General features: G+C 43.5%; 3 protein-coding genes across 3 annotated transcripts in view; 2 read left to right on the forward strand and 1 right to left on the reverse strand.

The window, feature by feature from the left end:
• Positions 1 to 280: 280 nt before the first annotated feature.
• Positions 281 to 9,992, forward strand: AMT (aminomethyltransferase). Its single transcript, XM_060765716.2, has 9 exons — positions 281 to 499; positions 2,749 to 2,916; positions 3,637 to 3,717; positions 5,099 to 5,230; positions 5,564 to 5,642; positions 6,588 to 6,733; positions 7,084 to 7,264; positions 8,062 to 8,217; positions 9,362 to 9,992. The coding sequence occupies exons 1-9, from the start codon at positions 296 to 298 to the stop codon at positions 9,538 to 9,540; spliced, it is 1,326 nt and encodes a 441-aa protein (XP_060621699.2). The 5' UTR covers positions 281 to 295; the 3' UTR covers positions 9,541 to 9,992.
• Positions 9,993 to 10,585: 593 nt separating this feature from the next.
• Positions 10,586 to 21,136, reverse strand: TCTA (T cell leukemia translocation altered). The gene is made up of 3 exons (XM_060765717.2): positions 20,786 to 21,136; positions 11,555 to 11,609; positions 10,586 to 11,403 (listed from the first exon to the last, which is right to left on the reverse strand). The coding sequence occupies exons 1-3, from the start codon at positions 21,021 to 21,023 to the stop codon at positions 11,361 to 11,363; spliced, it is 336 nt and encodes a 111-aa protein (XP_060621700.2). The 5' UTR covers positions 21,024 to 21,136; the 3' UTR covers positions 10,586 to 11,360.
• A 2,811-nt stretch (positions 21,137 to 23,947) lies between these two features.
• The window catches only part of UBA7 (ubiquitin like modifier activating enzyme 7), a 56,159-nt gene continuing 52,118 nt past the window's right edge, over positions 23,948 to 27,988 (forward strand). Inside the window, 3 exon segments of the mRNA XM_067463639.1 lie at positions 23,948 to 24,133; positions 26,446 to 26,509; positions 27,540 to 27,708. Coding sequence (XP_067319740.1) covers positions 26,454 to 26,509; positions 27,540 to 27,708 — 225 coding nt within the window. The 5' untranslated portion in view covers positions 23,948 to 24,133; positions 26,446 to 26,453.

The raw sequence follows: 27,988 nt of genomic DNA on the forward strand, positions 1-27,988 counted from the left end.
ACTATGATGGCTATGCCTAAGACTGTCCTAGTAAAGTAGAAGGCAGCAGGAAAAGAGGAAGGTTGTGTCCCAGGTGAAGAAACTCAGCCAAGGAGTCCATGGGACCCAAAAGAGGGCTCCTGAGGGGAGGCCTCCTCCATTGGACGGCCAGCAGCCGAGGTCGACTTGAAGGCAGCTCGACACAAGAGGAAAGAGATGCCGTTGCTTTCCTCCCTCGCCCTGACCCCTGCCTCTGCTCTCCGCAAGAGGGCGCCAGAGCAAGGCCTCGCTGAAGGGCAGGCCAGGGCCTTGACCAATGTTCAGAGGGGCGGACTCCATTTCCCAGGCTTCTCCGGGACTGCGAGCTCCGGCCTCTGGGACCGGGGAGGGGCTGAAGCGGCTTCTCCCTCCGCCTCCCTCGGCGGCTGGGAAAATGCTGCGCATCGGAGGCGGAGGGGCGGCGCGGGTGAGCGCCTCCCGATGGGGCTCCTCGGCGAAGAGGGGCTATGCTTCGGGGCAGGTGAGCGGGGCCCTCGGGTTTCCCCTCCGGGAGGGTTGGAAAGAGTCTCCTTCAGTCGGTAAAGAAGCCCAGGAAGAAGCGCACCTTCTTCCCCACGGAGCGAAGACATCCAGGGCTGGCTTTTGCCTCTGGAGCAGGCAGGAGCAAACTTCGGCCCTCCGGGCGTTTTGGACTTCAACTCCCACAATTCCTAACAGCCGGTAGGCTGTTAGGAATTGTGGGAGTTGAAGTCCAAAACGCCCGGAGGGCCGAAGTTTGCCCATGCCTAGACTATAGGGAGAGCCAACCAACCCTCGACAGGCAACCATGAGATGCCAACACAGTTAAATATCAATGATTGAAACATCAATTTAAAAAAATTGCCAGTTCAGAATCATAGTCCATTACCAGTCTCATTCTAGTTGTTGTATCTACTGCTCGAATGCTTGGTGCCACAATCATGTTTTAAGTTTTTTCCCCTAAAGGACAGGAGGGAGGGGAGCTGACCTGATTTCATTGGGGAGTTCCACAGCTGAGGGGCCAACACTGAGAAGGCCCTGTCTCTCATCCCCACCAGTTGCACTTGCAATGGGGGTGGGACCGAGAGCAGGGCCTCCCCAGACGATCTTAATCTCCTTGATAGAAGGAGATACGTTTGGACAGGTAAACTGGGCCAGAACCATTTAGGGCAGTGGTTCTCAACCTGGGGTCCCCAGATGTTTTTGGCCTACAACTCCCAGAAATCCTAACAGCTGGTAAACTGGCTGGGATTTCTGGGAGTTGTAGGCCAAAAACATCTGGGGACCCCAGGTTGAGAACCACTGGTTTAGGGCTTTATAGGCTAAATCCAGCTCTTTGAATTGTGTTTACGTAGTAGAGGACTTTTATGCTCTCTGCACCTCACATTGGTGAGTAATCTGGCTGCCACCCGTTGGACTAGTTGAAGTTTCCTAACAGTCTTCAAAGGCAACCCCACATAGAGCGTGTTGCAGTAATCTATCTGATATGTAACAAGAGCGTGGACCACCATGGGCAAGTCTGGCTTCCCAAGGTATGGGCACAACTGGCACACAAGTTTTAATTGTGCAAAGCTCCCCTGGTCACCGCCGAGTCCTGAGGTTCCAGGCTCAACGATTAATCTAGGATCATTCCCTGATAATCTTTATACTACAAATGCAAGCTGTAAATTAAAGAACCAATGTGGACGTCCTCTTAGTTCAGGCTTTCTCTGAACTCTCAGCAGATAGAAAAGAGCACAAGTGAGTAGGAAAGGGACAGCGGAAGTTTGCTAACCCGCAGGGGGTACAAAGAGCAAGCACATTTACTTTCCCCTTGACATTGGACCTGTGATAAAAGCACTAAGTAAACACAACTAATGACAAAGGTTATAGGCTTCTTAGAGACAGCCATCATCCCTTGTTCATATAGTAGGTGGAATCCAACTTTAAATGAAGCCTGAATTGGGGGATGTATGTACTCTCTATGTGACTCTGGAGGAGACTGCTGATGGAACCGGTCAACCATGAACAACTTGTGTTTTTCTGATGTTTTTTTATGTTGACCTCCCCCCATCACTCAAAACTGGTGTCACTGGCTAGGACTGATGGTAAGTCTAAGCAAACAACATCTTGATGGCCACAAGTTGTCCACCCTTGGTCTACTTAATGAGTAGACTTCAAGAGTTCTTAGAGTTCATCAACCTCTAACTTTGGAAGAGACCTCGTAGGCCATCCAGTCCAACCCCCTGCCAAGAAGCAGGAAAATTGCATACAAAGCACCCCCAACAGATGGCCATCCAGCCTCTGCTTAAAAGCCTCCAAAGAAGGAGCTTCCATCACACTCTGGGGCAGAGAGTTCCACTGCTGAACAGCTCTCACAGGAAGTTCTTCCTCATGTTCAGGTGGAATCTCCTTTCCTGTAGTTTGAAGCCATTGTTGCATGTCCTAGTCTCCAGGGCAGCAGAAAACAAGCCTGCTCCCTCCTCGCTATGACATATTTATACATGGCCCTCATCATGTTTCCTCTTAGCCTTCCCTTCTGCAGGCTAAACATGTCAAGCTCTTTAAGTCACTCCTCATAGGGCTTGTTCTCCAGACTCCTTAGAACATAATAGATGTTTTGGGAAATACTTCTCCCTTTTGAATGGATGAAGATGGAGCATAGCTATTGTTGACATTTTGAGGGCCTTTTTTTGTTCTCAAAACTGATTTCCTGATGTGGGTTGCTTGCTGTTAATGGTAATTCAGAGCACTCCTTGCCTTCCTCTGCAGGACAGCCTGAAGTGGACACCTCTCTATGACTTCCACCGGCACCATGGTGGAAAGATGGTGGGTTTCGCAGGCTGGAGCCTCCCTGTACAGTACACTCACAGCCACCTGGAGTCCCATCTTCACACACGAAAGCAGTGCTCACTCTTTGATGTGTCTCACATGCTGCAGGTAACATTGAAGAGAGGAAGCTGAAGTTCAGAGGTGACCAAACCTCACTATTTTTGCCTCATTCTTTCCATAAATCACATATTCTGCGTAACTCTTTGGTCTGACCCAACATGGCTGAATGTTGCTCTCGCATTACTGTTGTTTTGATATATTAGTTTGGATGTTTTAAGTTTAAGTTCTATGTTAGTTATCATTTAAAATTGATTTTGTTTTATTTAAATTATAGTTGTTATTCTTAAGTTGCTCTTTATGTAGGGTTCTTGGGTTTTTATACTTGTATTTACTGTTACTGAGGCACTGAATGCTTGCCTTTTTGTTGGAAGCTACCATGAGTACCCCGGGGAGATAGAGCAAAATATAAATATTATTATTAGTAGTATTATTATTATTATTTCAGGCACTTGTGACATTGTCTTTGCTTGGCATCTACTTTCTAGGAAGGTTCAGCATTCCTCTCCCTACTGATGTCACACAATAAATTTTGAGTTGCTCTCAATGTTTTTCAGGGGGCTCCTATATCTGGGTGTATAGCCTAAGCTGAGTCTTTTCGCATTTTGTCTTATTATGAGCAATTCAGCTGATAATTGGTCACATATAATCTAATTGTAGTATACTATTCATTTATTTGGCAGTCCAGGTGTAGATATTGTTCCTAAATGGTGGTTCTTGGTTTTTTTTACATGTCAAACACTTGATCTACAGCAATTCTCTCTTTTACAGACAAAAGTTTTTGGCAAAGACCGGGTCAAGTTCCTAGAAAGCCTCGTGGTGGGAGACATTGCAGAACTGAAGCCTAATCAGGTATGTTATAGCCTAGTGTGTAGTGCGAAGAGGCAGTGTACTGGAAGGCATGCAGAGATTGGGGTGCACAATTTAATAATCTTTGACAAACCGCAATACCTTACCCAATGTTACCTACAGAATAGTTTTGGGAAACAGATTAGATAAACATACATAGTAAACTGTTGGGGATTCTGAGCTGCAAGGCTCCAAATAACCCTCAGTTGGGGTGATTCCACCATAAATATAGCAGAGTACTAAAAGTAAACTTCATAACCAGCAGAAATTACTTGTGGTGAGCCAGGATAAGCTTCCATTCAACAGGATGGCACAGGATTGCAGAGGCAGAACTTTAGATTCAAAATATTTATTGAAGAAAACAAATACATTCTAGGCAGAAAAGGTCTTGGAGTTAATTAGCTTATTAAATCTCATATTCTAAGAAAGGTGAAAGGATAAAAAGTAAAAAAATATATATCCATGCAACTACATTTTGCCTAGAGAGGGGCAAACTGCGTCTTCACTGGAAGCAAGGAAGTAAAAAAGCAGAAAAAACAATGGAGGCTGACTGCATGGCCAAGCCCAGGGCAATCAAAATACCTTTAAAAAGGAAGTGGCCTCACAGAGATTACATTGCTACATCTTCAAAGGGGGAGGAGATAGTGGCAAGGAGGAAGAGTCAAAACAAAGCCCCTTCTGGGATAAGCATGCATAGGAATGTGGGGGGAGGAATCCCTCACTCTAATGCTATCTCTAGTCTGGCTACTCATTGAGAACTGAAGACTTGATGACACAAGAGACTTGTGCAGTCCAGGGATTAAACCCAACATAAACATACCTTAGAGACAGCAGAACAATTTGTGAAAGGAGAGGGTTTGATATAATTCTGAAAAAAATGCTATTGAAGTGTTCCTTGAACATATTTATTTAAATATGTAAATGTAATATCTAGCCGAGCACTAGTAATGTAATATTCCTCAATAATGGGTGAGAGGAGAGCTTTGTTTTCAGGTGATAGATGATTAAAAATGAAAGACACAAACATGAAACAGGAGAAGCTTGGCTGAGCCAACACCAGTGCAGTTATGGCCAAGATCTTGATATCTTATTTAATTACAAGCCAGCAGAGTATGCCCTAAAAGTGTGATCCAACTGTTAAGGGACCTAATGCAATCTTAGGCCCTACAAATAGAAACATTGTGTGCAAGTAACAGGAATTAAAAAATCTCACTGTTCTGCCCTGGTCAGGTCAGATCTGGAGTACTGCATGTTTCTAGGTACTACCAGAACATGACCAGAAGAAAGTGACACAATACTTAAAGAGTCTAGAAATAAAACCTGTTGACACAGTCTAACTACTATTGTTTGTAACAGAGTCAGACTGAACATAATCTTCTTTCAGGGCACTCTCTCTCTGTTCACCAATGAAAAAGGAGGCATCATAGATGACTTGATTGTGACCAGTACGTCAGAGGATCACCTCTATGTGGTCTCTAATGCAGGATGCATGGAGAAGGATTTTGCTCTCATGCAGGTACATGTTCCCCATCCCAAAAGGGGATAATAGCAAGAGCAGATGAGAAGTATGCCATTCCAGGGTGGAGTTGAGTGTATCCCTTTTCCATCCATAGTTGGGCCCCGTTACACCAGTGGTGGGCAAATGGTAGACAGTGTTACTGGATTGCAACTCTTATCAGCCCAAAACAGCATTCCCACTGACAAGAGGTGAAGGAACTGTTGTCAAAGAGCATCTGTAGCAACACATAATACCCATCCTTGCTATTGAGGGAAATGCTTAGGTGACACCAGTTGCCCCTCCAATGTATCAAGACCTAGCTGTTATTATAATGTCTGTTCCCTCTCGCAGAACAAAGCAAAGGAAATGAAAGCATCTGGCCGTGATGTTGAATTGGAGGTTTCAGAGAATGGTCTGCTTGCTCTCCAAGGTAAATATACTTTCTGCAGTGGTTGCTCCACCATTGTTGCAGGGACTATGAGGAGCATAATGTGCTGATACCAAGATCAGGCATTTGGTTTGTGAGAAGATGCACTCATGTATCAATGGCTCTGATGGAATTGTATCTCTCGGTCTAAGTCACAACTTCTTTGATTATCTTTTGGGGATAGGTTCACATTGCTTTCCATCACCCTGTTTTGTTTGCCACAGCCAACAGATTAAATTGTTGTGTTTGTTTTGATCAGTAAGGTCAGACCATTGACTGATATAACACCAACTAGTTGCAATCTTTAGAGCGGCAGTGTTCACTTTACATTGTGCTGTCAGCACATAAAAGAGCCCTCCTGGATCATAGCATCAGTATAATCCAGTACCCTTTTTGATTAATAGATGACGCACATGTTAAGAGTTATAGAAAGCAGGGCATAATGGCAGTGTTTCCTTCTTGTTTCTCTTTGCATTAATATTCAGAAGAGGCATTTAGCTAGTGTGATTTATATATATTGAAAAATTTCCGTTAGTAGTGCTTGATTTTAAATGGCCTTTTGGGAGACTTTCCCTCCAAATTGTATTCTATTTCTACCAGTTCTAAGGGATTGTCCTCTTCAAAACAAACAAATTAACAAAACAAAATGTTGGATAATGGTATCAAGCAATGCAGCTAGTAATGCAATGAATTGTTATTTCATTGTTACAGTACGAAATGGCAGCAAGTTATTTCTCAAAGATTGCAGCTAAGAAAGGGAAAAATTACTGCTAAAAAGTAACTTTGATCCAGCTATATCCTTCATCTGAAGTGCCCGATTCTTGCCTATTTAACAAGACATTTCTGAAATGCCTTGAGAGAGGATGGAGGACTAAGACCCATTCAAAGTATGGGTTAGTCTTTCAGCTGTGATTCTGGTTACCCCCTTTCTTTTTACTCTTCCACTAGGTCCTGCCATGTCCCAAGTGCTCCAGGCTGGGGTGAATGACAGTCTGGCTAAGCTGCCCTTCATGAGCAGTGCAACAATGGCCGTGTTTGGTGTGCAAGGCTGCCGGGTGACACGTTGTGGCTACACAGGAGAGGATGGTGTAGAGGTACCATGCAGGCAGCTCGTAATTCAGTTTGCCAGAAAGATAAAAAGGAAGCACTGGTGGGCAGTGGCAGCACTGAGAGGTGGGAGAGTTGCTGTCCATCACTGAGGTTGTGGGAGAGTTGCTTACCATGATGGGCTCCCAGAGAAGGGCAAATACATTATTTCAGGCTGGGAGGATAGTGAGTTGATGCAGAAGGGCTCATTGAATTAGGATGATTTGAGTGGGGAGCCCAGAGAAAGCACTGAATTGACTTCAAAAGTGGGTTGGGCAAGGCAAGCACAATTTTTAATGCTGACAGAAAAGAGGACAACAATCCAACTGATGAAATTCCAATGCTATATCATGCCCAGATCTCTGTCCCTGCAAGCAGAGTGGTGGAGCTGGCTGAACTGCTCCTCAGAGACCCTACAGTGTGGTTGGCTGGACTTGCTACCCGGGATAGTTTGCGCTTGGAGGCAGGGCTGTGTCTTTATGGGAATGACATTGACGAGAGCACAACTCCTGTGGAGGCCAGTCTGGTTTGGACCCTTGGTAGGTACTGGTTCTGTGTCTCAAAACCCACACCCTTCCTAGCAAGTGGCAGATTATACTGGACTGGACCAGGGAGGGCACTTACACAAGGTTACTTTTCCTATTTTGCCTCCTGTGCCCCATTCCATCACAATGTGCATCACGATGGGAGCCCTTCCCTCCAGCACCAACTGCTGCTCTGGGCCAGTGAAGAGAGAGGGCGCCAGGAAGACAGTTCCACCTTGTCTCCTATGTTATGCTAATAATATAATATAATATAATATAATATAATATAATATAATATAATATAATATAATAGTATATACATATATTTATATTATAATGTAATACAATATAATACTAATAAAATATTATAATTATATATTTTATACTACATGTAATATTACTAATAATATTACAATATAATGATATAGTACAATATAGTAATATATAATACTGATATTGTGCTATGCTAATAATATAATATATTGCATCTATCTATCTTATCTTGTAAGCCGCTCTGAGTCCCCTTTGGGGTGAGAAGTGCAGCATATAAATGTCGTAAATAAATAAATAAAGTTTCAGATTGGGGGCAGGGAGCAAAAACCCACTCCTACACAGAGTCCCACTCATTGTTCTCTGTGTGCTATCATCAAAGTATCTACAATATTATGGAGGCTATAGTAGTGTTATGCCTGGGGACCAGAGATTGCCTGACGTGCAGTCCCATCAAGCATATGAAGGGTCCCATAGAGCACTGTAGGAAGCAGATTCCTGTTGTCTTCATACAAACATACATTTTTTTTACTGCTTCCCAGGGAAACGGCGTCGTGTAGCCATGGATTTCCCTGGTGCCTCAATCATTTTGGCCCAAATCAAAGAGAAGCCGAAGAGGAAACGTGTGGGGCTGACTTCCACAGGGCCTCCCATTAGGCAGCATATGCCCATTCTTGGCCCAGAGGACAAGGCTATTGGTAAGTGTGTCTGTGGGTCTACAACCCCTTCCCATCACTGTCTGTAGGAATGTGGCTGTGGGACTGAAAGTGTAGGAAGGTGACATCTTAGCACTCCCAATCCTAATGCTATTCCTGGCTTCATAGAAAAGGGATGGTGTTCTATAATTCTGCAGGCAGGGCATCTGTCACCATTGGTTTGTCATCCAATGTGCCTGTTCAGATTAACATTTCTTACAGAGTCAGTCTTCCTGAACCTTGGCTCCTTTAGATGTGCTAGAGTACAACTTCCACAATCTCCTGGCCACAACAGAAGCACCTGACATCAGGCAGACTCCTCCCCACCCAGACAATACAGTCCATGAATGAATAGGAATGCTCCATAACAAAACTTGTGCCTATAGCACCCACAAACATGCATTTAGGCCACCCTTTCTCAATTTGGTGCTGCTCAGATTGGTGGAAACTCCACTAAATCTGTGGCCTGAAACACAAAGTTAATCCAGAATAGAGTTTAGCTGACTTAATCAACCAATGAATGGTTCACTGAGTCTAAGCTGGAGATTTAGGCCAGTGTTCACAACAGTGGTTGAAATTGTATGATCCTCCAGATGTTGCTGGACTGGCTAAGCTTTGCTGCCTGGGATTTGCAGCCCAACAAGCCACATGATTCCCCATACCAGTGATGGTGAACCTTTTAGAGACGAAGTGCCAAAACTGTGTGTGTATTGGGGGGGGTGGGTGGGGATGGGGATGATACACTGGACATGGAGAAGCAGGGGAGGGGGGAGTGAGTAAGGGGGCGAGTAAGCAGGGGAGGTGGAGAGAGGGCACAGTGTGTCTTCCAGCACTCGTGCCATAGGTTTGCCACTACTGTCCTATTCTATGAAGACTGTAAAAGTAGTATATTCCACTAGTGGAACCAAGTTGAAGAATCCTGCAGAAATTATTTATGTTTGGCATACTGCATTTCATAGTTTGTTCAGATTCTCTTTTCCTTGGTCAGTAAAGGAACATCTTTGCCCATTTGTCTTAGGAAATGTTAGGGCCACTGGTGGTGGCAAGATGCCCATCTCCAGCACTGTGTCCCTTTGTTTACAACAAATGGGGGGAATGTGTATGTTCCTTATTGACCAGTACTCTTGCCTGTTCCTCCTTGCCCTAGGAGAGATTACCAGCGGCTGCCCCTCCCCTTGCCTGCAGAAGAATGTTGCCATGGGCTATGTGGAGAGTCAATACAGCAAAGTAGGTACAAACCTCACAGTAGAAGTGAGGAAGAAGAACTGCCCAGCTCTAGTCACCAAGATGCCCTTTGTTCCCACCCATTACTACTCCGGAAAATGAGCTGTAGTTAGGACAGGCTTTGTTTTTTATATGATTTGTATTACAATGAAAGAATCACAAGCTTCTGCTGGAACAAAAATCCTTGTTTCTGAAGATATAGCTCAGTGCCTACTGAGAGAAAAACCAAAAACTACTTCAGGCTACTGATGAAATGAAGCCTCCCAAGACCTTAATAACTGTGAAGATACCTGGACCCAAAAGCACACCTGAGGAACTATATGTACTACTGCATTCTCTTTGTGGGTTGTAAACCCCTGCCAGTTCATTCCTTTGAGAAAACAAAATGTTTACTCTAACTTATGTATGTAGACATGACTTAAGCCTTACCAGCATTTTTACTGCCCCTTTACCTTCTTAGATAATAGGGGTAAATGTTTTCCTTGTGGTACAAGGGGGAAGACCTTGATAACCTTTTGAAAAAAGTAGATTTGCTTATTAAAATGTGAACAAAACCCAAGTTCCCATTCTACCTTCTCAAGGAAATATCTAGTAGTCTAATACATAAACTAACATCAACTGCATCCATTAACACATATAGAACAAAAATGTATAAGCCATGGAGGCTTTACTACTTCACTTTTAGCAATATCCTTTGAGATTGACAAGTGTTTTCGGTGGGGCAATTCAGGCTGGGTAGCAAATACAGGGGAAAGAGGGACATGTGCTCCCCAAGAGGACCGTTCTTTTAAAATTCAAAACCTCCTACTTGCTGCACCCGTTGCCTTAGAGCAGTGATTCTCAACCTGTGGGTCCCCAAGTGTTTTGGCCTACAACTCCCAGAAATCCCAGTCAGTTTATCATCTGTTAGGATTTCTGGGAGCTGAAGGCCAAAACATCTGGGGACCCCCGGTTGAGAACCACTGCCTTAGAGGTTACTGGATTGCAGTTTTCAGACGTCCCTGGCAGCATAGGCCAATGGTGAAAAATCATGGGAGTTTTAGCTCAGCAAAGTACAGAGCCCTACAGCTTCTGCACCATCTGTAGTTTGGCCCTCAGCTAATCAAGAAAGCACACAAGAGTAAATGCAATGAGACTCAGACTTCACTTGTGTTTCCCATTACTTCTTTATAGTCCATTCCTTGCACACAATGACACAGGGGGCAGAAACAAAGGGATGGCTCAATATCAAGTTGGCACCTGTGGCACTACGGAGGTGCAGAGAGCTTCTTCATCTTGCGCCTCCAAAGCATGAGCACCATAGACAATGGTTTGTTTTCGAAAACAAGTAAGCTCAAAAGTAGTCATTGGCACAGAACACAGACTCTTACCTAGGTAGAAAACCAGCAAGAGTATGAATTATTTAGGCTAACCTTCTGCACCTTTCCAACAGCAAGGTGCGGTGCTTAGCAAATGTCAGCAAAGGGCATTTTTAGCTAAACCGTAGAAATAATTTTCCACTCACACTGGTGCTGGTTCAGGGCAAAGGGAACTCAAGCACTGTTGCAGAAGGAAATTGGCTCCATATAACATGGAGTTGTAGACTTAAAGAGAGGCAGGCTTGGGACCAGTCTATGATTTGCAAAAAGAAAAAAAAAAGCAGACTGCTTAAATGAAGAGGAGAAACTGCAGCTTCTCCAACCTGAGAGAGAGCAATCCTGAGAGTCAGTGCTTGATAACTGGACGGATAGGTAGAAGCAGTCCTCACAGCACCAATGTTGGCCAGCAACCAGGCCATAGGGTGGGAGAAAGGGCAACCATGGCTGCAACTTCCTCAGCACTGAAAAGAGCAAGGCCTCTGGGCAGGTGAGCGGCGAGCAGGCGGGCATCAGCATCCTTTATGCTCCTGGAGCAGCAGGAGCCAGTTTCTGTCACCTTGGTCATCACTCCCGATGAGTTTTCATCGTTTCATTAGTTGTGCCCTCCCTGGGTGCATGGGTAAAAAAAGAAAGAAGAATATAAAAGACCCAAAACATTAGTAAACCAAAGATGAGGATCCTTGCATTTCTCTCTCACTGAATTCACACTATCACCAAGAGAACTGATTGTGTTTTCTGGAAGAATTAAAAGTACTCACCACATAGAAAAGTGGGAGGACCCATCTGGTGTGCCTCCATTCTGTCCTCCAGGACCTGGAAAAACACAGAAAAAGCTGTCGAGCTGACATTTCTAGGAAGAATCACCCTTTCTCTAATGCAATAGGTGAAGAGTGTGTGTTGAACTGTCCCTCCCAGCTGCTGTGCTAACTAGGAATGATGGGAACTGGCACCAAGGGCCACATATCCACCCAGTTCTAAGTTGCACAATTTTACTGAAGTGGATGCATTCCTGTGTATCAAATATGCTAGTCTTAAAGTCATAAGAAGGCACCATCTATCATTCAGCTCTGAGTAGGGTAAACTGCCTAAAAATGTTGCCTTCAGACCTGCACCCCTTGTAGGAAACGGCTTCAGTTCCTTCATACATTTTAAAATGACAGATAAGTACCCAGCCTTTATCTCAAACAAAACATTCTGAGTGGTTTATAGCTTTATGTAGAAATAAGGACTTGATTCATTTAATTTGATCTTAATCATACAATTTTCTATCAACCTTTCATATATATCTTCCTAATAAAACATTCATTCTGAAAATTCTTCTGTTTTTTGGGCGTTGCTTTGTCCTTTGGGTAGCAGAGGCTGCAACTCAAAGCTAGAGCATATACTTTGCATCTGGCAAATCTGAGTTTTAGCTCTGACTTCTATGGACAAGCTGAGAAAAAATAATCTGTAATAAAGTCCTTTTTTTGTTTTACTACTGCCATCTACCATGCCAAGCATCATTGTATTTTCTAGTGAAATCATGTCTTCTCATGATATACCCCAAATAGAAAATTATCAGTTTAGTCCCCTTAGTTACTACTAGGGAGGGTTCAGGCTTGATTTGACCCATTTATTCATTCTTTTTAGCAGTCCATTGTGTGTATGTGTGTATGTGTGTTTAGTTTTTTTTACATCATTTAATTCAAAAATATACAGTGGCCCTTCCAAATGGATTTTTGTTGAATTAGCTGAGCCTAATTAATAGAAATACTTTATTATGCTAGAAAGAACATTGTTAAGAAGGCTGTTACTTATAATTTCAGGAATTATACACTAATACAACCATGCGGGTAAGGATTAACACAGATGGAAGACTGACAAAGGAAATTTCTACAACCAAAGTCAAACAAGGTTGCTTCTTAGCACTCTTTCTATTTGATCATTATAGTAATAATACTGTAACTATGGCCCCATTTACACTGTCATAAAACGCAATCTGAAACTGCATTATATGGTTCAGTGTAGACTCATATAATTCAGTTTAATTGTATTGAACTGCATTATACGAGTCTACACTGACCTAATAATTCAGTTGCAAACTTCATTATTAGGCAGTGTAGATGGGAATCTATGTTAAATTGTCCAAATAATTTCCATCTTTCAAATAGGAAACTATAAAAACAGGAGTCTTTATATATGCTGATGATGTACAGTTATCTATAAAGAAAACTGGGCTGAAATTGTAAATAAATGTGATGAGTTACGTCAAGCAGAATGTAGAATAATTATGCTAAATCTAAGGCGACAGATTTAAGATGATCACCTAAATATAATAGGAATTTAGGTTACAATAATTTGGAATAGGTTCCTTTATTTAAATAACTGGGGGTACAGTCATCCCTCTGTATCCATCAATTTTGCATCCATGGATTCAATCATCCACAGATTGAAAATATTCAATAATAGATTTGATGGGTTAATAATTCTGAGAATTTCCTTCCTTTCTTATAAATTTGGAAAATTATGTGCTGCTTCCATGCCTCAGGAAATATGCCTGCAGAGTTTATATGAGAAAATAATTTTCCAGAGAGGACCACCATTCAGAATTGTGATGGAATTATAATAACTGTTAAGCCAACTTCTATGTAAACCCTATTAGTCTATTCTACTCTACTTGTGACCAATTACAAACTTGTGATGAAAAAAACCCAGTATGATGCAGCAGCTGAAAATGCCAAAACAATGCTAGGTTGCACTAATTTGAGTATAGTGTTGCGACTGAGAGATGTAATAGTCCCACTCTATTTTGCTTTGGTCAGACCTCACCTGACATCCCATGTCCATAATGTGTACCACAATTAAAGAAGGATTTTGGCAAGCTTGGACAAGTCCAAAGGGCAACAAAGGTGATCAAAGATTTGGAAACCAAGCCCTATGAGGAATGGCTTAGGGAGCCAGGTATGTTAAATTTGGAGAAAAAAAGGATGAGGGAGAACATGGTAGTCATTTTTAAATATTTGAAAAGATGCCAAATTGAGGAATGGAAAAGCTTATTTTCTGCTGATCTGGAGAGCAGGACATGGAACAATGGATTCAAATTGGAAAAAAAAACATTCCGCCAAAAAATTCAGAAGAACTTCCTGATGGTAAGAGCAGTGGAATATGCCACCTTGGAGTGTGGCGGAGTCTTCTTCTCTGGAGGTTTTAAGCAGAGACTGGATGGCCATCTGTCCGGAGTGCTTTGACTGTGCGTTCCTGCATGATGGGGGTTCCAACTCTGATTCCATGATTCTTCAATATTCTAGCTGTTTTAAATCTATTTTTAGGTAGTGAATGCACACAGTTCTTTCACAAATTTCATTTCAAATTTCAATACCAGTTTCATTCAGTCATATCTTACAAAGCAGAAATGTCAAAGCAAGTTGTGAAAAAACTACATGGTGTAGCAAATCTGAGAACATTTTTGGATTCTGAAGGCCAAATTCATGCAAAACCAGGATACATTTTTTAAAATGTTTAATGGCCCTTAATTCTGCAAACCTGTGAGCAGTAGATGGGGAAAGGTCAGCCATTAAAGGTCATTTCTGAAATGTTTACTAACTCACTGAAAGCCACTTATGTTAAAGCATTTGGATTTAAGAAGGTCATCCCACTAAAGTCAGGAGAATTAAACTAGCTCAAATCCAGAGATGATTAAACTAATTAGTGTACAGCGTTCATAAGCTTCCAGAGTATTTGTCTGGAACACAAGACTTATTGTACATATTTGTTTATAAGTTGAGAAATGCCAGTCAAAAACGTAACCTTGAAAAACTGGGCTGACCTATCCATGGGTTAATACTGCTTTCTTAGAAGTTGAGGCCAGCCTGCCCAGCTCACGGGAGGAGGAAGAGGGAAGCTGAGGCTGCCAAAAAGGCACTAGAACCCACCTCTACTCCCTGAAGGCAGAGGATCACAAAGCACTATCCAAAAAGGGACTCGTACACCTGGAAGTCAATAATGTTGCTCCGTAAAAGCAGTCTCAAAAGGGAAGCTTCTAGGAAGCAGTTATTGACTTCCATGTGCATGAGTCCATTTTTGGGCAATGCTCCAAAATCCCCAACTTCCCAGGAGCAGAGACGGGTTTTAGGATTTTTTCACAGTCCTAAACAGATTGTTAGCCACTTTGAGTCCCCACAGGGAGAAAGGCAGGTGAATAAATAAATCCTCCTTCCTTCTCCCCCAGGTGGGCTAGGCACCTTTTCTTCTCTTTTAGCTCACTTTGCAAGAAGCTTGGGAAGGAGATTCACAAACATCCAACCTTTAGGGTGAACATGACCCTCAATTTTTTAAGTTCTTTGGCATTGTTTCTTTATTATTGTTTCTTGCCCCTATGGATCCTAGCAAATTCTGAAATTTTGGCCCCAAAACCTGCCTTTAATTTATCCACAAGATTAACTTTTAATTAAATCTAAAATAGATACTGTACAGATTTAAAGTGAAATGTTGCATAGTAATATATCAGACTAAGTTAAAGACAAACTATGCAATAAATGTCAAATGCTGTCAGGTAAACATATTGTTAATCCTATGACTGAAGATGATAAACATTGCTAATACACATCTGATTAGAAACTAGAAAGGCTAATTCAATGTAAACAATTATGTTTTGCATTTGAGCCCTAAAGTTTGCATGCCCCTCTTAAATGCTATTTTGTTTTGGAATTAGAATATTCACATGCAGTACTACGGTTTAAAACTGAATATTAGTAACAGTATGTATTTTCTTTCCATACCTGCCTCATTTTGAGAACCACAATTTTATAAAAGAAATCTTTACATTGCTCTGTCATATGAATTATTGTTTCAAAAGTAGGCTAAAGTTGCAATAGTGGGGAAAGGAATAATCCAAGCAAAGCTGAGAAGAAGTGCCAATTAGCTATAATACATGACACTACTGTAATGCACTGCCATTTGGAGAAAGCACCGTTTACTATTATTATATACCAGAAAACCACTTTATGCTAAAGTTACCAAAAACATGAAATCATAGCTAAAGATATACTTAATGTTCATAGGCAGGAATAGGAATGACAAACACTAAGAGTGGTTCACATTCAGTTTAAGAGGGCCCCCCAAATTGCTCGTGGTTGCCCCTGCTCCTTCCAACTCTTGGGTCAAAGAAGTTGGAGGATTTGACCAAAATCCACTTCTAGAGCATGTACTTTTACCCTCAAAGATTGTTTTGGGTCCCTCTCCACACCCCAAAAGAAAAGGAAAAGGTGAACAGATGTGATTTCTGGTTGCTTGAAACATAAGTTTCAGTTGTCACTAACCCCACTGGTGCAATCAACAAAAAGTCCAGGGGTGTCAAAATAGTTTTTCAATACTTAATACATGCCCAGTTCTGCTCTAAGGAGACCCTCACTGTTAGCACAAGGTTCATAGAGATTTGCGTTTTCAAAACTTTTGACAACAAAACTGGAAAGGTGGCTAATGAAATGGGTCAAAGGGTAGGAGGAAAAAATTATTGAATCAAAACAGATGCTAAGATGAAAGCACCTATTATGATGTGCAAATATACATGCACGCACTAGACACACCCTTAAAAGAGCTTTAGGCCTAGCATGGCTCATACCATAAAAACACCCTAAACACATATGATCTCATTTAATTTGGAAGCTAAGCAGGACTGGGCAGGAGGGCAATCCCACAGAGGAAACCGAAAGCAAGGAGGGCCTATTTGAAAAGGTCCCAATAATAATTTTAACACACAAATTAAGAAGACATCAAGTGTCTAAAATGTCTGTTTCTGATAAACAAATCCTTAATGCACCATGGCTGGAAAAACAAATAGTGTTATGCCAGCATAGAAAATATTTCTAGTCCTTAGGATCTCACATCAAATGTTTAGAAATGCAAGAATATATATTACTCTTGGTCACAAATGTGCATGCCAAATATAAATGTTAGTCTTTAAGATACCAAAAACTATGCCTTCTTAGCATCCTTAGGCTTTATCCTGGTACAGACCTGAACAAATCTTTTCACTTCCAAGAACTGGTATACATTTTCTACAGTTCCAGCAAAGGAGAACTTAGGAAGGCATAGGTAGGACTTGATCTCTAGTTGCAGTAGGAGGCAATACTATCATTTCTACAATTATGAAAGACACAGTTCTATATCATGTGAGACTTGCCAACTGTAGGCATTGCACATGGGCATACATCAGTGTTAGTAATGCGTAACTATAGAAAGACAAGAGTTTTTGATGTATAATAGCAAGCCAGAATTATAATTGTAGCACCTCAAGATCTTGGTGAACAGCACTAAAGGAACTAAAGCAGCAGCACAGCACCATGTTAGAAGAGTAGTGGAAAAACTTAGTCCTTCAGAGACCTTGAACTTCAGCTCTCAGAAATTTCAGTCTGCCTGGTTAAAAAATAAGATAGGAATTGTAGTCTGAAACATTTGGAGAACCAAAGGTCCCCCAACTCTGTCTTAGAAGATGTCTTGCTCTCAAGAGAATTTGATCTTAAACAGGCATTATATTAGTGCTCCCAACTCTGAAACTCCCTCTCTGGAGAGACCAGGGGCACATTTTCAGTAACGACTTAATGTAGTTTGAAGGCAGCTTGACTAAACTATGTTTAGATGGCATATACCATGAACAACTACCATTAAGTGCTCTACACAGTGAGAAACAAAGTTAGGGGATATTCTGAAATAAGAGTCTGTAATGCATATCTGTGCACCTAAGCCAGACCGTAGCCAGGAAAAAAAATTCGGGGAGGGTTGAAATTTGGGGGGGGGGGGGGGGGTTGAAACCTGCCTCCTAGCGCACGCTGAAGCCAAGAGCACAGCAGGGGGCAGAGCAGCCTTCAATAGCCTGCAGCTCTGCCCCTGTCAACCACCTCCACCAATTCTGGCCTCCTTAATGAGAGCATTCAACACCCCCCCCCCCCCCCAACTTGGTTGCTTCACTACATTGGCTATTGCTGCAAGTAATGACAGTGTGAATAAATTGTCAATATTTGCTTGAGATAGTGCTTGCAGTTCTGGAGGGACTCTTAATTTTTTGTGTCTCATAGAGTTCGCATGGGGATTTGGTTAACCAGTTAAAATTCATGAGTAAACCAGGTTTACTCCCCCCCCCCCCCCCCCCCCCGGCTACAGGCCTGCACCTAAGTGTAAACCATATGGTGAAATTGGTTAAGGGCTGGGCGTTGTGGCGATCTGCACATGTGCACTGTGAGGAGGTATGTGAAGAAAAAGTTTCCTCCACCATCACGAGGCTGCAGATACTGTGGATCCTGAAACTTGTTCAAGGTCAGACTTTGTGGTGCATGTAAGCATCATCCAGGCCTTGAACCAGTTCCAGGACTTCATATGTAACCATTTGAACAGTGAAAATACTTCCTACTTTGCTGGTTTCACACTGACCTAAGTGGTTAATATAGATGTGCCTCAGGATGGCTCTGTACCTGCTTGCCTTTCTTAGGTAGATAAAAGCCTTCCTTTGCCACCAGGCATTTATAAACCAATGAGGGATAGGCTATTAAAGATGGTGTGATTTATTTTAAGGCGAGTTCATGTTTTAATGCATTTTAATATTTAATATTTTAAATAACAAATAGCTTAATTTTTATTTTTCAAATGTTTAATATTCATATGGGCTCACATTACTTTAATTAACATTGTTTTATATTTATTGTAAGTCCCAATACTGGGAGAAAGGAAGGATAAAAATAAAATAAAATAAAGTAAATAAACAGAATAGGATGGGTGCCCAGTTACCATGGAAGACTAGACACAATTGGCAAGGGAAGGGCAAAAAACAGTTGGGGCTGGCGCAGGCAGCAGGCAAAGAATAACCTCCTGTCCTGTTGGTTATGCTGCACAGCATGACTAAATAAACAGAACCTTCCAACACAATCAACAGGGGATGGTAGATATGGACAGTGACTAGCGTTTGGAAGGGACGCTTTGAAGAAAAGAGAGCTCCTGCAGGTTTCCAGTTTATGGTGATCCTAAGGCAATCCTATCACAGGAGTTTCTGAGACTGAGAGTAAGCAACTCACCAATGGTGGGCTTCCATGGCAGATTGAGGAATTGAGTCCTGGTCTCCAAAGTCCTAATGCAACCCTCAAAACATCACACTCGCTCTACCCCCTGCTTTTCCTATTAGGAGAAAATGGTGGGTGGCTGTACCAACAGGACTTGGCATGTCACTTTGACAGATGGGTGCCCTGCCAGGATGCCAACAAGCTTTTTTTGGCACAGCCACCCACTACATCTCCGGCATAATAGTTACAGAGCTCCTTTAAGAGGACAGGTCTGCGTTAGGGCTATGCTGGCTGGAGATACTAAGAGTTGCAATCAAACACAATCAGAAAAACTAAGAGTGCAAATACACTGTAGAATTAATGCAGCTTGACTCCATTTCAATTGCTATGGTTCAATGCTATAAGACCACGAGAGTTATATGTTTTATAAGGTCTTCCTCAGCCTTTTTTGCCAGAGAGAACCGTGTTCCAACAAACTATGGAACTGATGCATGGCAGTTAAAGTTGTGACAAACTGCATTAATTCTATAGTGTAGCTCAGGCATGGGCAAACTTTGGCTCTCCAGGTGTTTTGGATTTCAACTCCCACAATTGCTATTGTGGGAGGAGAAGTTCAAAACACCCAGAGAGCTGAAATTTACCCATGACTGGTGTAGATGCACCCTCTGACAGATGGACAAAGTGTTTTTTAATCATTATTGTTGTTTGTTGTTATTAGTTTAGTCACTTCCGACTCTTCGTGACCTCATGTGCCAGCCCACGCCAAAGCTCCCTGTTGGCCGTCACCACCCCCAGCTCCTTCAGAGTTAAGCCAGTCACTTCAAGGATACCATCCATCCATCTTGCCCTTGGTTGGCCAAGTATACTATTTATTATTTACCCACTTTTTTTTTTCACCCCAAAGGGGACTCAGAGCAGCTTCCAAGTTGGCAATATGCAATACTATGTAGTTAAGGAGGTCCTCAAGAAACATTAATCAAGGACACTGACGGCTGGGGATGCTGGGAGCTGCTGTCGAACACATTCTGCAAAACTAAGTCTTGGCAGACTGAACACATTAGTGGGACAAAAGGAGAAATGAAGAATGGTGGGAGTTATTAGTGCAATATGGGGAAGAAAGGACTGGGGATACTGGGAGCTGGAGTCAAAGATATCGAAGAAAGCCAGAAATGAAAGCAGAAGCCTTTACCTTTGTTCTGTGTATTTGTATTTCATTGTCATTCCACTGCATTAAGGCATTGAATGCTTGCATTCTGTATATGTTGTAATCTGCTCTGAGTCCCTTCGGGGAGACAGAGCGGAATATAAATAAAGTGTGTTACTATAGTCAGTAAAACTAAGGGTGCATCTACTTTGTATTAATTAACGCCATTTGATACCACTTTGACAGCCATGGCTCAATGCTGTGGAAGCCTGGGAATTGTAGTTTGCTGGGGCACCAGCCCTCTTGTGCCAAGAAGACTAAAGAAAGCCCTTGTAAAATGACAACTCCTGTGATACCTTAGCACTGGGCCTTGACTGTTACAAGTGCATTTATTCTACGTTAGAAAATTAATACACTTTAAATCTGGTTTCTGCCTCCTGCAGAATTCTGGGGTTTGTAGTTTAGTGAGGCTGTTAAAGGTTCCTCCCTAAACTACAAACCCCAGAACTCTGCAGGAGGCAGAAACCGAATTTTAGGTGGATTTTTTTCTTTCTAGCGTGATGAAGTGCAGACAAAGCAAGTTAGTGGGGTGAAAGGGGGAACTGGAGAAGCGCAAGGTGGGAAGGGCTGGGGATACTGGGCGCTGCAGCCGAGCCCATCCAGCCAAAGGAAGCAGGGAGAAAGAGGCAGAGGGGAAGGCGCTGCCAGGGGAAGCCGCGTGGGGCCAAGAGGGTGGCTGTTGGAATGGCAAGCGCAGCAGCAGCGCAGCCCCCCCCCCCCCCGGCCTGGTGCCAAGGAGAGCCCTTCCGCCTTCCTACCTTGCCGGTAGTAGAGGCCGGTGACGGTGTTGCCGTAGACCCGCCAGGCCACCTGGATGCCCAGCAGGCTCACCACCAGCCACAGCAGGAGCAGCTGGAAGAGCGCGGCCCGCAAGTCCTGCGCCTCCCAGTCCGACATGAACTCCTGCCCGAGCCAGGACAGGGCCCGCAGCACCCGCGTCGGCGCCTCCCACTCCCCGGGACTCCCCGCAGAAGCCTCCTCCGCCGCCGCCGCCATCGGGCCTCCTCCTCCTCCTCCTTCCCGGCCCTGGGACACCCAGCCGCGCTGCGACACAAGCCGACCCAGCACAGACAGACGCTGCCACTGCCGCCGGCGCCGCACTGCGCAGGCGCAGCCGAACGCGCGTGAAGGCCCCGCCCCGCTTTGACGTCACCGTTGGCCTCGCGCGTCGGGTTTAAACGTCAAGGGAGTCCCGAGGCAGAAAAGACCACTAGGCCCTGAGAGAGTGAACCAGGGAACATCCACACGCCTCAGGGCTCACCTGTCACTATTAGGGATAGCTGCTCTCCAGAGAGACTCACTATCCAAATTTGGTGTCAATTCGTCCAGTGGTTTTTGAGTTGTGTTAATCCCACAAACGAACATTACATTTTTATTTATATACATTTGGAGGACAAATGACAAACCAAAAAGTACCGCACAGAGCCACAGCATTCTGTGTTGGATGTGACTCTAAAGCTGGCATGCGCAAACTTTGGCCCTCCAAGTGTTTTGGACTCCAACTCCCACAATTCCTAACAGCGCCTCTCCCCCCCCCCCTCCCCGGCTCAGTTGCTTAAGGAAAGTGTCTGAGGATGTTAGGAATTGAATTGTGGGAGTCCGAAACACTTGGAGGGCTGAATTTTGCCCATGCCTGCTCTAAAGACAACAGGTGCATCTACATCAGTGGTTCTCAACCTTTTTTTTACCACTTCACCAGGAACCACTTTGACCAGTGCCCACTTGACCAGGGACCATGGGCCACACATTGAAAACCACCGATTGACACCAATGGTTCCCAACCTGTGGTCCGTGGACCAACAGTGGTCTACAAGAACTAAAATATGATCCGCAGTCTCACTGTTATTACACCGTTCCAATGAGCAACTAGTCTTATGAAACCCTCATTGTCAGCTCACAGCAGCCGTTCCCAATGAAGACACAGGACCTCGATCCATTATCAAAGAGAATCTTTACTACTGGATACATGGACATATGAAAAGCCGAGATTGGCCAGCAGCCGCTGGTCTCTCTTTATATACACTCCCCCTCATTTGAAAGTACAATTCCCGCCAAATGGAAAACCCCGTGCAATCTTCCTGCCATACTATAAACCGTTGTCTCCCAAGGTCGACAGCTGCAGAGTTCTGATCAAAGTCTTACGTCAGGACCCTAGTTTTCAGCGCCAATACTGAAGGCCTGGAAACTGGATCCTGACACCTCATACTGCCAATGCAACAGGGATGTCAGAAGGGGAGAGGCTGACTACTCACGAAAGGTATGTACAACAAGAAGTCTCCTGACTGCTGCTTCTCTTCTTTCTGTTTCATGTGGTACCTGGAAGCAGGGGTGCCTTGGTGTTTTCATTTTTATGTCTGTTTCTGGGGTTATTTGGGGTGCTGATCCAGAAAATTGCATTGGATAAACCACATCAGCTCTAGATTATTAAATATAGTTTTCTGGTCAAAGTGGTCTGGTCAAGAGGTCCCTGGTCAAAGTGTCCCTGGTCAAAAAAAAAAGGCTGGAAACCACTCATCTACACTGTACTGTGCGTGCGGTTGGATACCACTTTAACTGCCATGGCTCACTGTTATGGAATCCTGGGATTTGTAGTTTGGTGAAACACCAGCATTCTTTGGCAGGGAAAGCGAAAGACCTTGTAAAACTACAACTCCCAGCATTCCATAACATCACAGTGATGCCCAGTTGCATTCATTCTATAGTGTAGATCAGGGGTCAGGAACCTTCAGCCCTCCAGGTGTGGTGGACTTCAACTCCCACAATTCCTTGGGCCAAGGTAAGCCTTTGGGGCAAATGCTGAGCCTCAAGGAATTGTGGGAGTTGAACTCCACCACACCTGGAGGGCCGAAGGTTCCCCATGCCTGGTGTAGATGCACCCCTTATTCCTATTTATTTTACAACATCCCCCTGGCATCATTTCTGTCACTGACCCAAGAAGGAGGCGAAGGGGAGATGAGAGATAAAAAGGATGTTTGATCTGCAAATAGGCCTTTGATGTCTGACATCTCTCACGCATTCCATTATAGAAGATTTGCATAGTTAAAGCAGTGGTACTCCCTGTAGTAACTTATGGATGTGACCGCTGGACCATAAGGAAGGTTGAGAGAAGGAAAATAGACACTATTGAACTATGATATTGGGGGAAAATTCTGCAAGTGCCTTGGACCGCAAGAAGATCAAATCTGTCCATATGCCAGGAAATAATGCCTGGCTGTTCACTGGAGGGAAGGATACTAGAGGCAAAGATGAAGTACTTTGGCCACACAATGAGAAGACAGGAAACCTTGGAGAAGACAATAGTGCTAGGGAAAATGGAAGGAAAAAGGAAGAGGGGGCTGACCAAGGGATTGGATGGTATCCTTGAAGTGACTGGCTTGACCTTGAAGGAGCTGGGGGTGGCCACGGCTCTGGTATGGGCTGGTCCATGAGGTCTCAAAGAGTCGGAAAGGTCTGAACGAATAAACAAACAAACAAAAATGCATTCCAGGAACTGATGCCATTTCAAGAAAAAAAAAAGAGAAGTCCTTATCTGTTAACACATTCATTCCGGTGACTAGTGTTTCTCCTTGAAAACCTGGGCATCCTAAAGACACACGTACACAAACATTAAGGAAAGGCGACCTCGTCTGATGCCTTGGGGGTGCATCTACACTCCTGTAGAACGAATGCAGTTTGACCCCACTTGAACCGCCCTGGCTCAGTGCTATGGAGATAGTGGGAGTTGTAGTTTTATAAGGTCTCTAGTTTTCTCTGCCCAAGAGGGCTGATGCCTCATCAAACTACAGCTCTTAGGATTCGACAGCATTGATCCACGTCCGTGAAAGTGGCGTCGAACTGTTTTCGTTCTACAGTGCTCGAGTCTACACGGCCATTAAAAAGGGGGAGAAGCCACCCCGCATTTCCCCTCTGGGGCTGAGATCGAGGCAAGAACAGGCGCTCTCAAAACTAATAGTATTCAACGTGTCTGCGAAAGGATCGTTTCTTGGTCCGTCCTCCTGAATTCCCGGAACAGCGGCGGCTTTTCCCTTTCACTTTCGTTCGGCTTTTAGGAGGTAGAGCCCGCCTTCGCTGGAGTCTCTTCACGCTGAAAGGAGCCCTGAGTTCAGGTGAGGGACTTCTCTCTTTCCCCCCCCCCCCCCCCCCAGAAAATAGCAGTGCAAAAGGAAGGTCGCAGCCTGCTTTCTCGAGGTGTCCCTCCGTCCTCTTGTGCTTCCAGGCTTGGAGGATATAGTCCAGAACCTGGCTAGCCTCTGTCTCTCTTTAGTGCTAAACTGCATCCATCCTAACCCATCTCTTAGCCTCTTGGGTTTCTGAGCTTCCAGGGCAGCAGGGCTTCCCAAACTCTGGTCTTCCAGGGCTGTATCTACACTGTAGAATTAATAGGTTTAACACCAAGTTAGTTGCCATGATTCAATGCCATGGAATCCCAAAGTTTGTAGTTTGGTGGGGTGCCAGAATTCGTGGATGGAAAAGGCATGGGCAAACTTGGGCTTCAACTCCCAGAAGTCCCAGCCAGCTTACTGGCTGTTAGGAATTGTGGGCGCTGAAGTCCAAAACATCTGGAGGACCAAAGTCTGCTGTTGCCTGGTGTAGGCGCACCCCAAGTGTTTTGGACTTCAGCTTCCAGATTCCCTGATCATTGGGCTGTTAGGAATTGTGGGCGCTGAAGTCCAAAACATCTGGAGGACCAAAGTTTGCTGTTGCCTGGTGTAGGCGCACCCCAAGTGTTTTGGACTTCAGCTTCCAGATTCCCTGATCATTGGGCAAGGCAGATGAGGCCCCTTGGAGCTGAAGTTCACAACACTTGAAGAACTAAGTATTAGGTGATCACTGTTCTACAAACATCACCCTTATGAGTCAGGTTTAAATGCTAAACTGAATGGAGGGTTGTAGGTAGCAGTGGATAAGAGTGGATTCTGAATTTAAGCTGCAATCAGTATCAAAGTGTCCTTTTACATGGGGTGTTGTATGTTTTCCGAGCTGTATGGCCATTTTCTAGCACCATTTTCTCCTGACATTTTGCCTGCATCAGTGGCTGGCATCTTAAGAAGATCCTCCAAGGATGCAGGTGAAACGTCAGGAGAAAATGTGGCTAGAACACAGCCATATGGCCCGGAAACCAAACAATACCCCAGTGATTCTGGCTGTTAATGTTGGAAATAGAAACCTTCTAAAAACCTCCTATACTAGTTATTTGTTGTGTATATAATTGTGATTGCCATATTGTATCTATATGATTTAGTATGCAGTTTTCTCTTAATTTTATGTTGTTTGAGGTTGTGGGAGGAACTAGAGACCGTGTGACCAGATCTGAGACTATTCGGACTGAGGCTCCATTTTAGAAATCAGTACAGTTAGAATTTGCATCAGAAGCAGTATAGTTTGGAAGGTATTCAGCACAGTATGCAATTGTCAGTGTTAGTGTAAAGTCAGTATATTGAGTCAATGTTCAGTAGTGTATTAGACTGAAGAGAGTATTAGTCTGTATACAACAAAGAAGAGACTAAAACAGAATACTTTAAAGAACTTAACTATTTAGCCTATCAACCAATAAGAAATGCACCTACAAGAAGTTTGTAAGTAGGTTGTTGTAGGTTTTTCGGGTTGTATGGCCTTGTTCTAGAAGCATTCTCTTCTGATGTTTCACCTGCATTTGTGGCAAGCATCCTCAGACGTTGCATCCTCACAGCCTCTGAGGATGCTTGCCACAGATGCAGGTGAAACATCAGGAGAGAATGCTTCTAGAACATGGCCATACAACTCAAAAAACCTACAACAACCCAGTGATTCTGGCCATGAAAGCCTTCGACAATACAGTTTATAAATAAATCAACAATGTTACTTTTAACTAAGACTACTTTTTTTGGTCTCTTGACAGCATTTATTTATTTATTTATTTACTGTATTTGTATAATACCTTTCTCAGCCAATTGGCGACTCAAGGCGGTTTCCAACAAATCAGTATACATAAAAGATAATAGACAAAAAACATTGTCTAGAATCAATATATTTTATGGGAGAGTAGATATTTTTTGGACAACTGAAAAAGACTTCTGAAGATCTGCTATATATTTTGTGCATTGGCATATCTTTGTTCCTTACAGCTCAGAGAGATAACTAGGTATATTAGTCTAACAACTGAAAAGCCTAATTTGCCTTTCATGAATACTAGTGGATATTTAAGGAGAAGATGCAAATGAGTATTTAACTCTTCTCAGGAAGATCATACTTTACAAAAGGTTATGATAATTCAAAATAGTGTGAATGCCAATTAATGTCTAAAAGGGTCATGCTTCCAAAAAGCTATGGAGATTCCTGGTTTTCCAAAAAGTAATGGTCTTTAAAAAGTCATGCGTTTCCAAAAGGGAAAGCCTTCGACAATACATTGTCCTTTTAACTCTTCTCCTTTTGATGGAAGGGACCAGAATGAACACCTCTGAGAGCCTTCCTGAGATCGACGAGGGACTGTACTCTCGCCAACTGTGAGTCTTACGTAAGGTCATGTGGAAGCAGGAGACATTCAGCTTGAGTTCAAAAATCACGTTGATTGGAATTGGTCAATAGTTTAATAGTCCAGGTTCAGTAACAAATGCAGGGAGCAATCCCTATGTTGAAGTGACACCTAGGTCTAGTGTGGTGTGGGGATTGGACTTGGACTCTGGGAGACCAGGGTTTGGAACCCCCTCTCAGTCATGGAATGCCACTGTATGTCACACTCTCTAAGCCTAAGAGGAAGACAATGGTAAATATCTTTGAAATAAATCTTGCCAAGAAAACCTTGTGATGGTTTAACTTTAATGTTGCCATAAGTTAGAAACAACTCTACATGAATACTAAGGTACAAGGTAGTGGGGGCTGAAATAGGGTGAGAGCTGGGATTATTGGTTGGTAGGGAAACCACAAGGAAGCTTGAAAAGAAGACTGCTTTCAAAGATGCCAGGTGGAGGAGTGGCATTGCACAGGCTTTAATGGAGAGGGGTTTGTTTGGTTACATGCTGCAAGTCACTTCTGGTGTGAGAGAATCAGCCATCTATGAAGACATTGGCCAGGGGACACCTGGATGTGTTAGGATCCTACAAAAGAGGCTTTTCTCGTGTCCCTCAGCACCTCAATCAGTGGCTGAGACTAGATGAGAAACTCCCTCCTGGGCGCACAGAAGAGTGGATGACCTGGAAGATGCAGAATAGGCTGTGCTCGGGCACCACAAGATGCAGAGCTAACCTTATGAAATGGGGCTACAAAGTGGAGTCCACGACATGTGAGTGCAGAGAAAAGTAAATAGCAGACCATCTACTACAATGCAACCTGAGCCCAGCCACATGCACAATGGAGGACCTTCTCACAGTGACACCAGAGGCACTCCAAGTGGCAGCTTCTGGTCAAAGAACATTTAGCACAATACCAAGTACTTTTTGAAAAGTTTGTTTGTGCTGTAAAATGCATTTTAACTGTATTCTCAACTTGCTTCAGACACAATAAATAAATAAAATGAAGAGGGGTGCCTTTCTTTAGGTATGCGCTGGGCCGTGAGGCCATGCAGAAGATGGCTCAAAAAGCTGTGCTAGTCTCTGGGATGCAGGGCCTCGGAGTAGAGATTGCCAAGAATGTGATCCTTGCAGGTGTGAAATCTGTCACTGTCCATGACCAGAACAAAACCCAGTGGAGTGACCTCTCCTCACAGGTATGCTGTTTAGAGGCTTTTAACATAACCCTAAATGACAAAGATGGTCAAGGTCAAGCTGAGTGGACACTAGGCCAGCTAAAGCTGCCTTAATTAAAACTTTTCCTAGCCAAGAGATATTGGAAGTGTGGACTATATCACCCTGGCTGAATTTGGTGATGACTCTGGTTGTGACTACTATCAGTTAAATAGTACATCTACTCTGTGTTTTAGTCCAAAACTTCAAGATATAATAGAAAAGTTTAATTGGTAGTACATACCAGGCATGTAGCCGGGGGGG

This window comes from Anolis sagrei, chromosome 2 (genome assembly GCF_037176765.1).
Source record: "Anolis sagrei isolate rAnoSag1 chromosome 2, rAnoSag1.mat, whole genome shotgun sequence".
NCBI lineage: Eukaryota > Metazoa > Chordata > Lepidosauria > Squamata > Dactyloidae > Anolis > Anolis sagrei.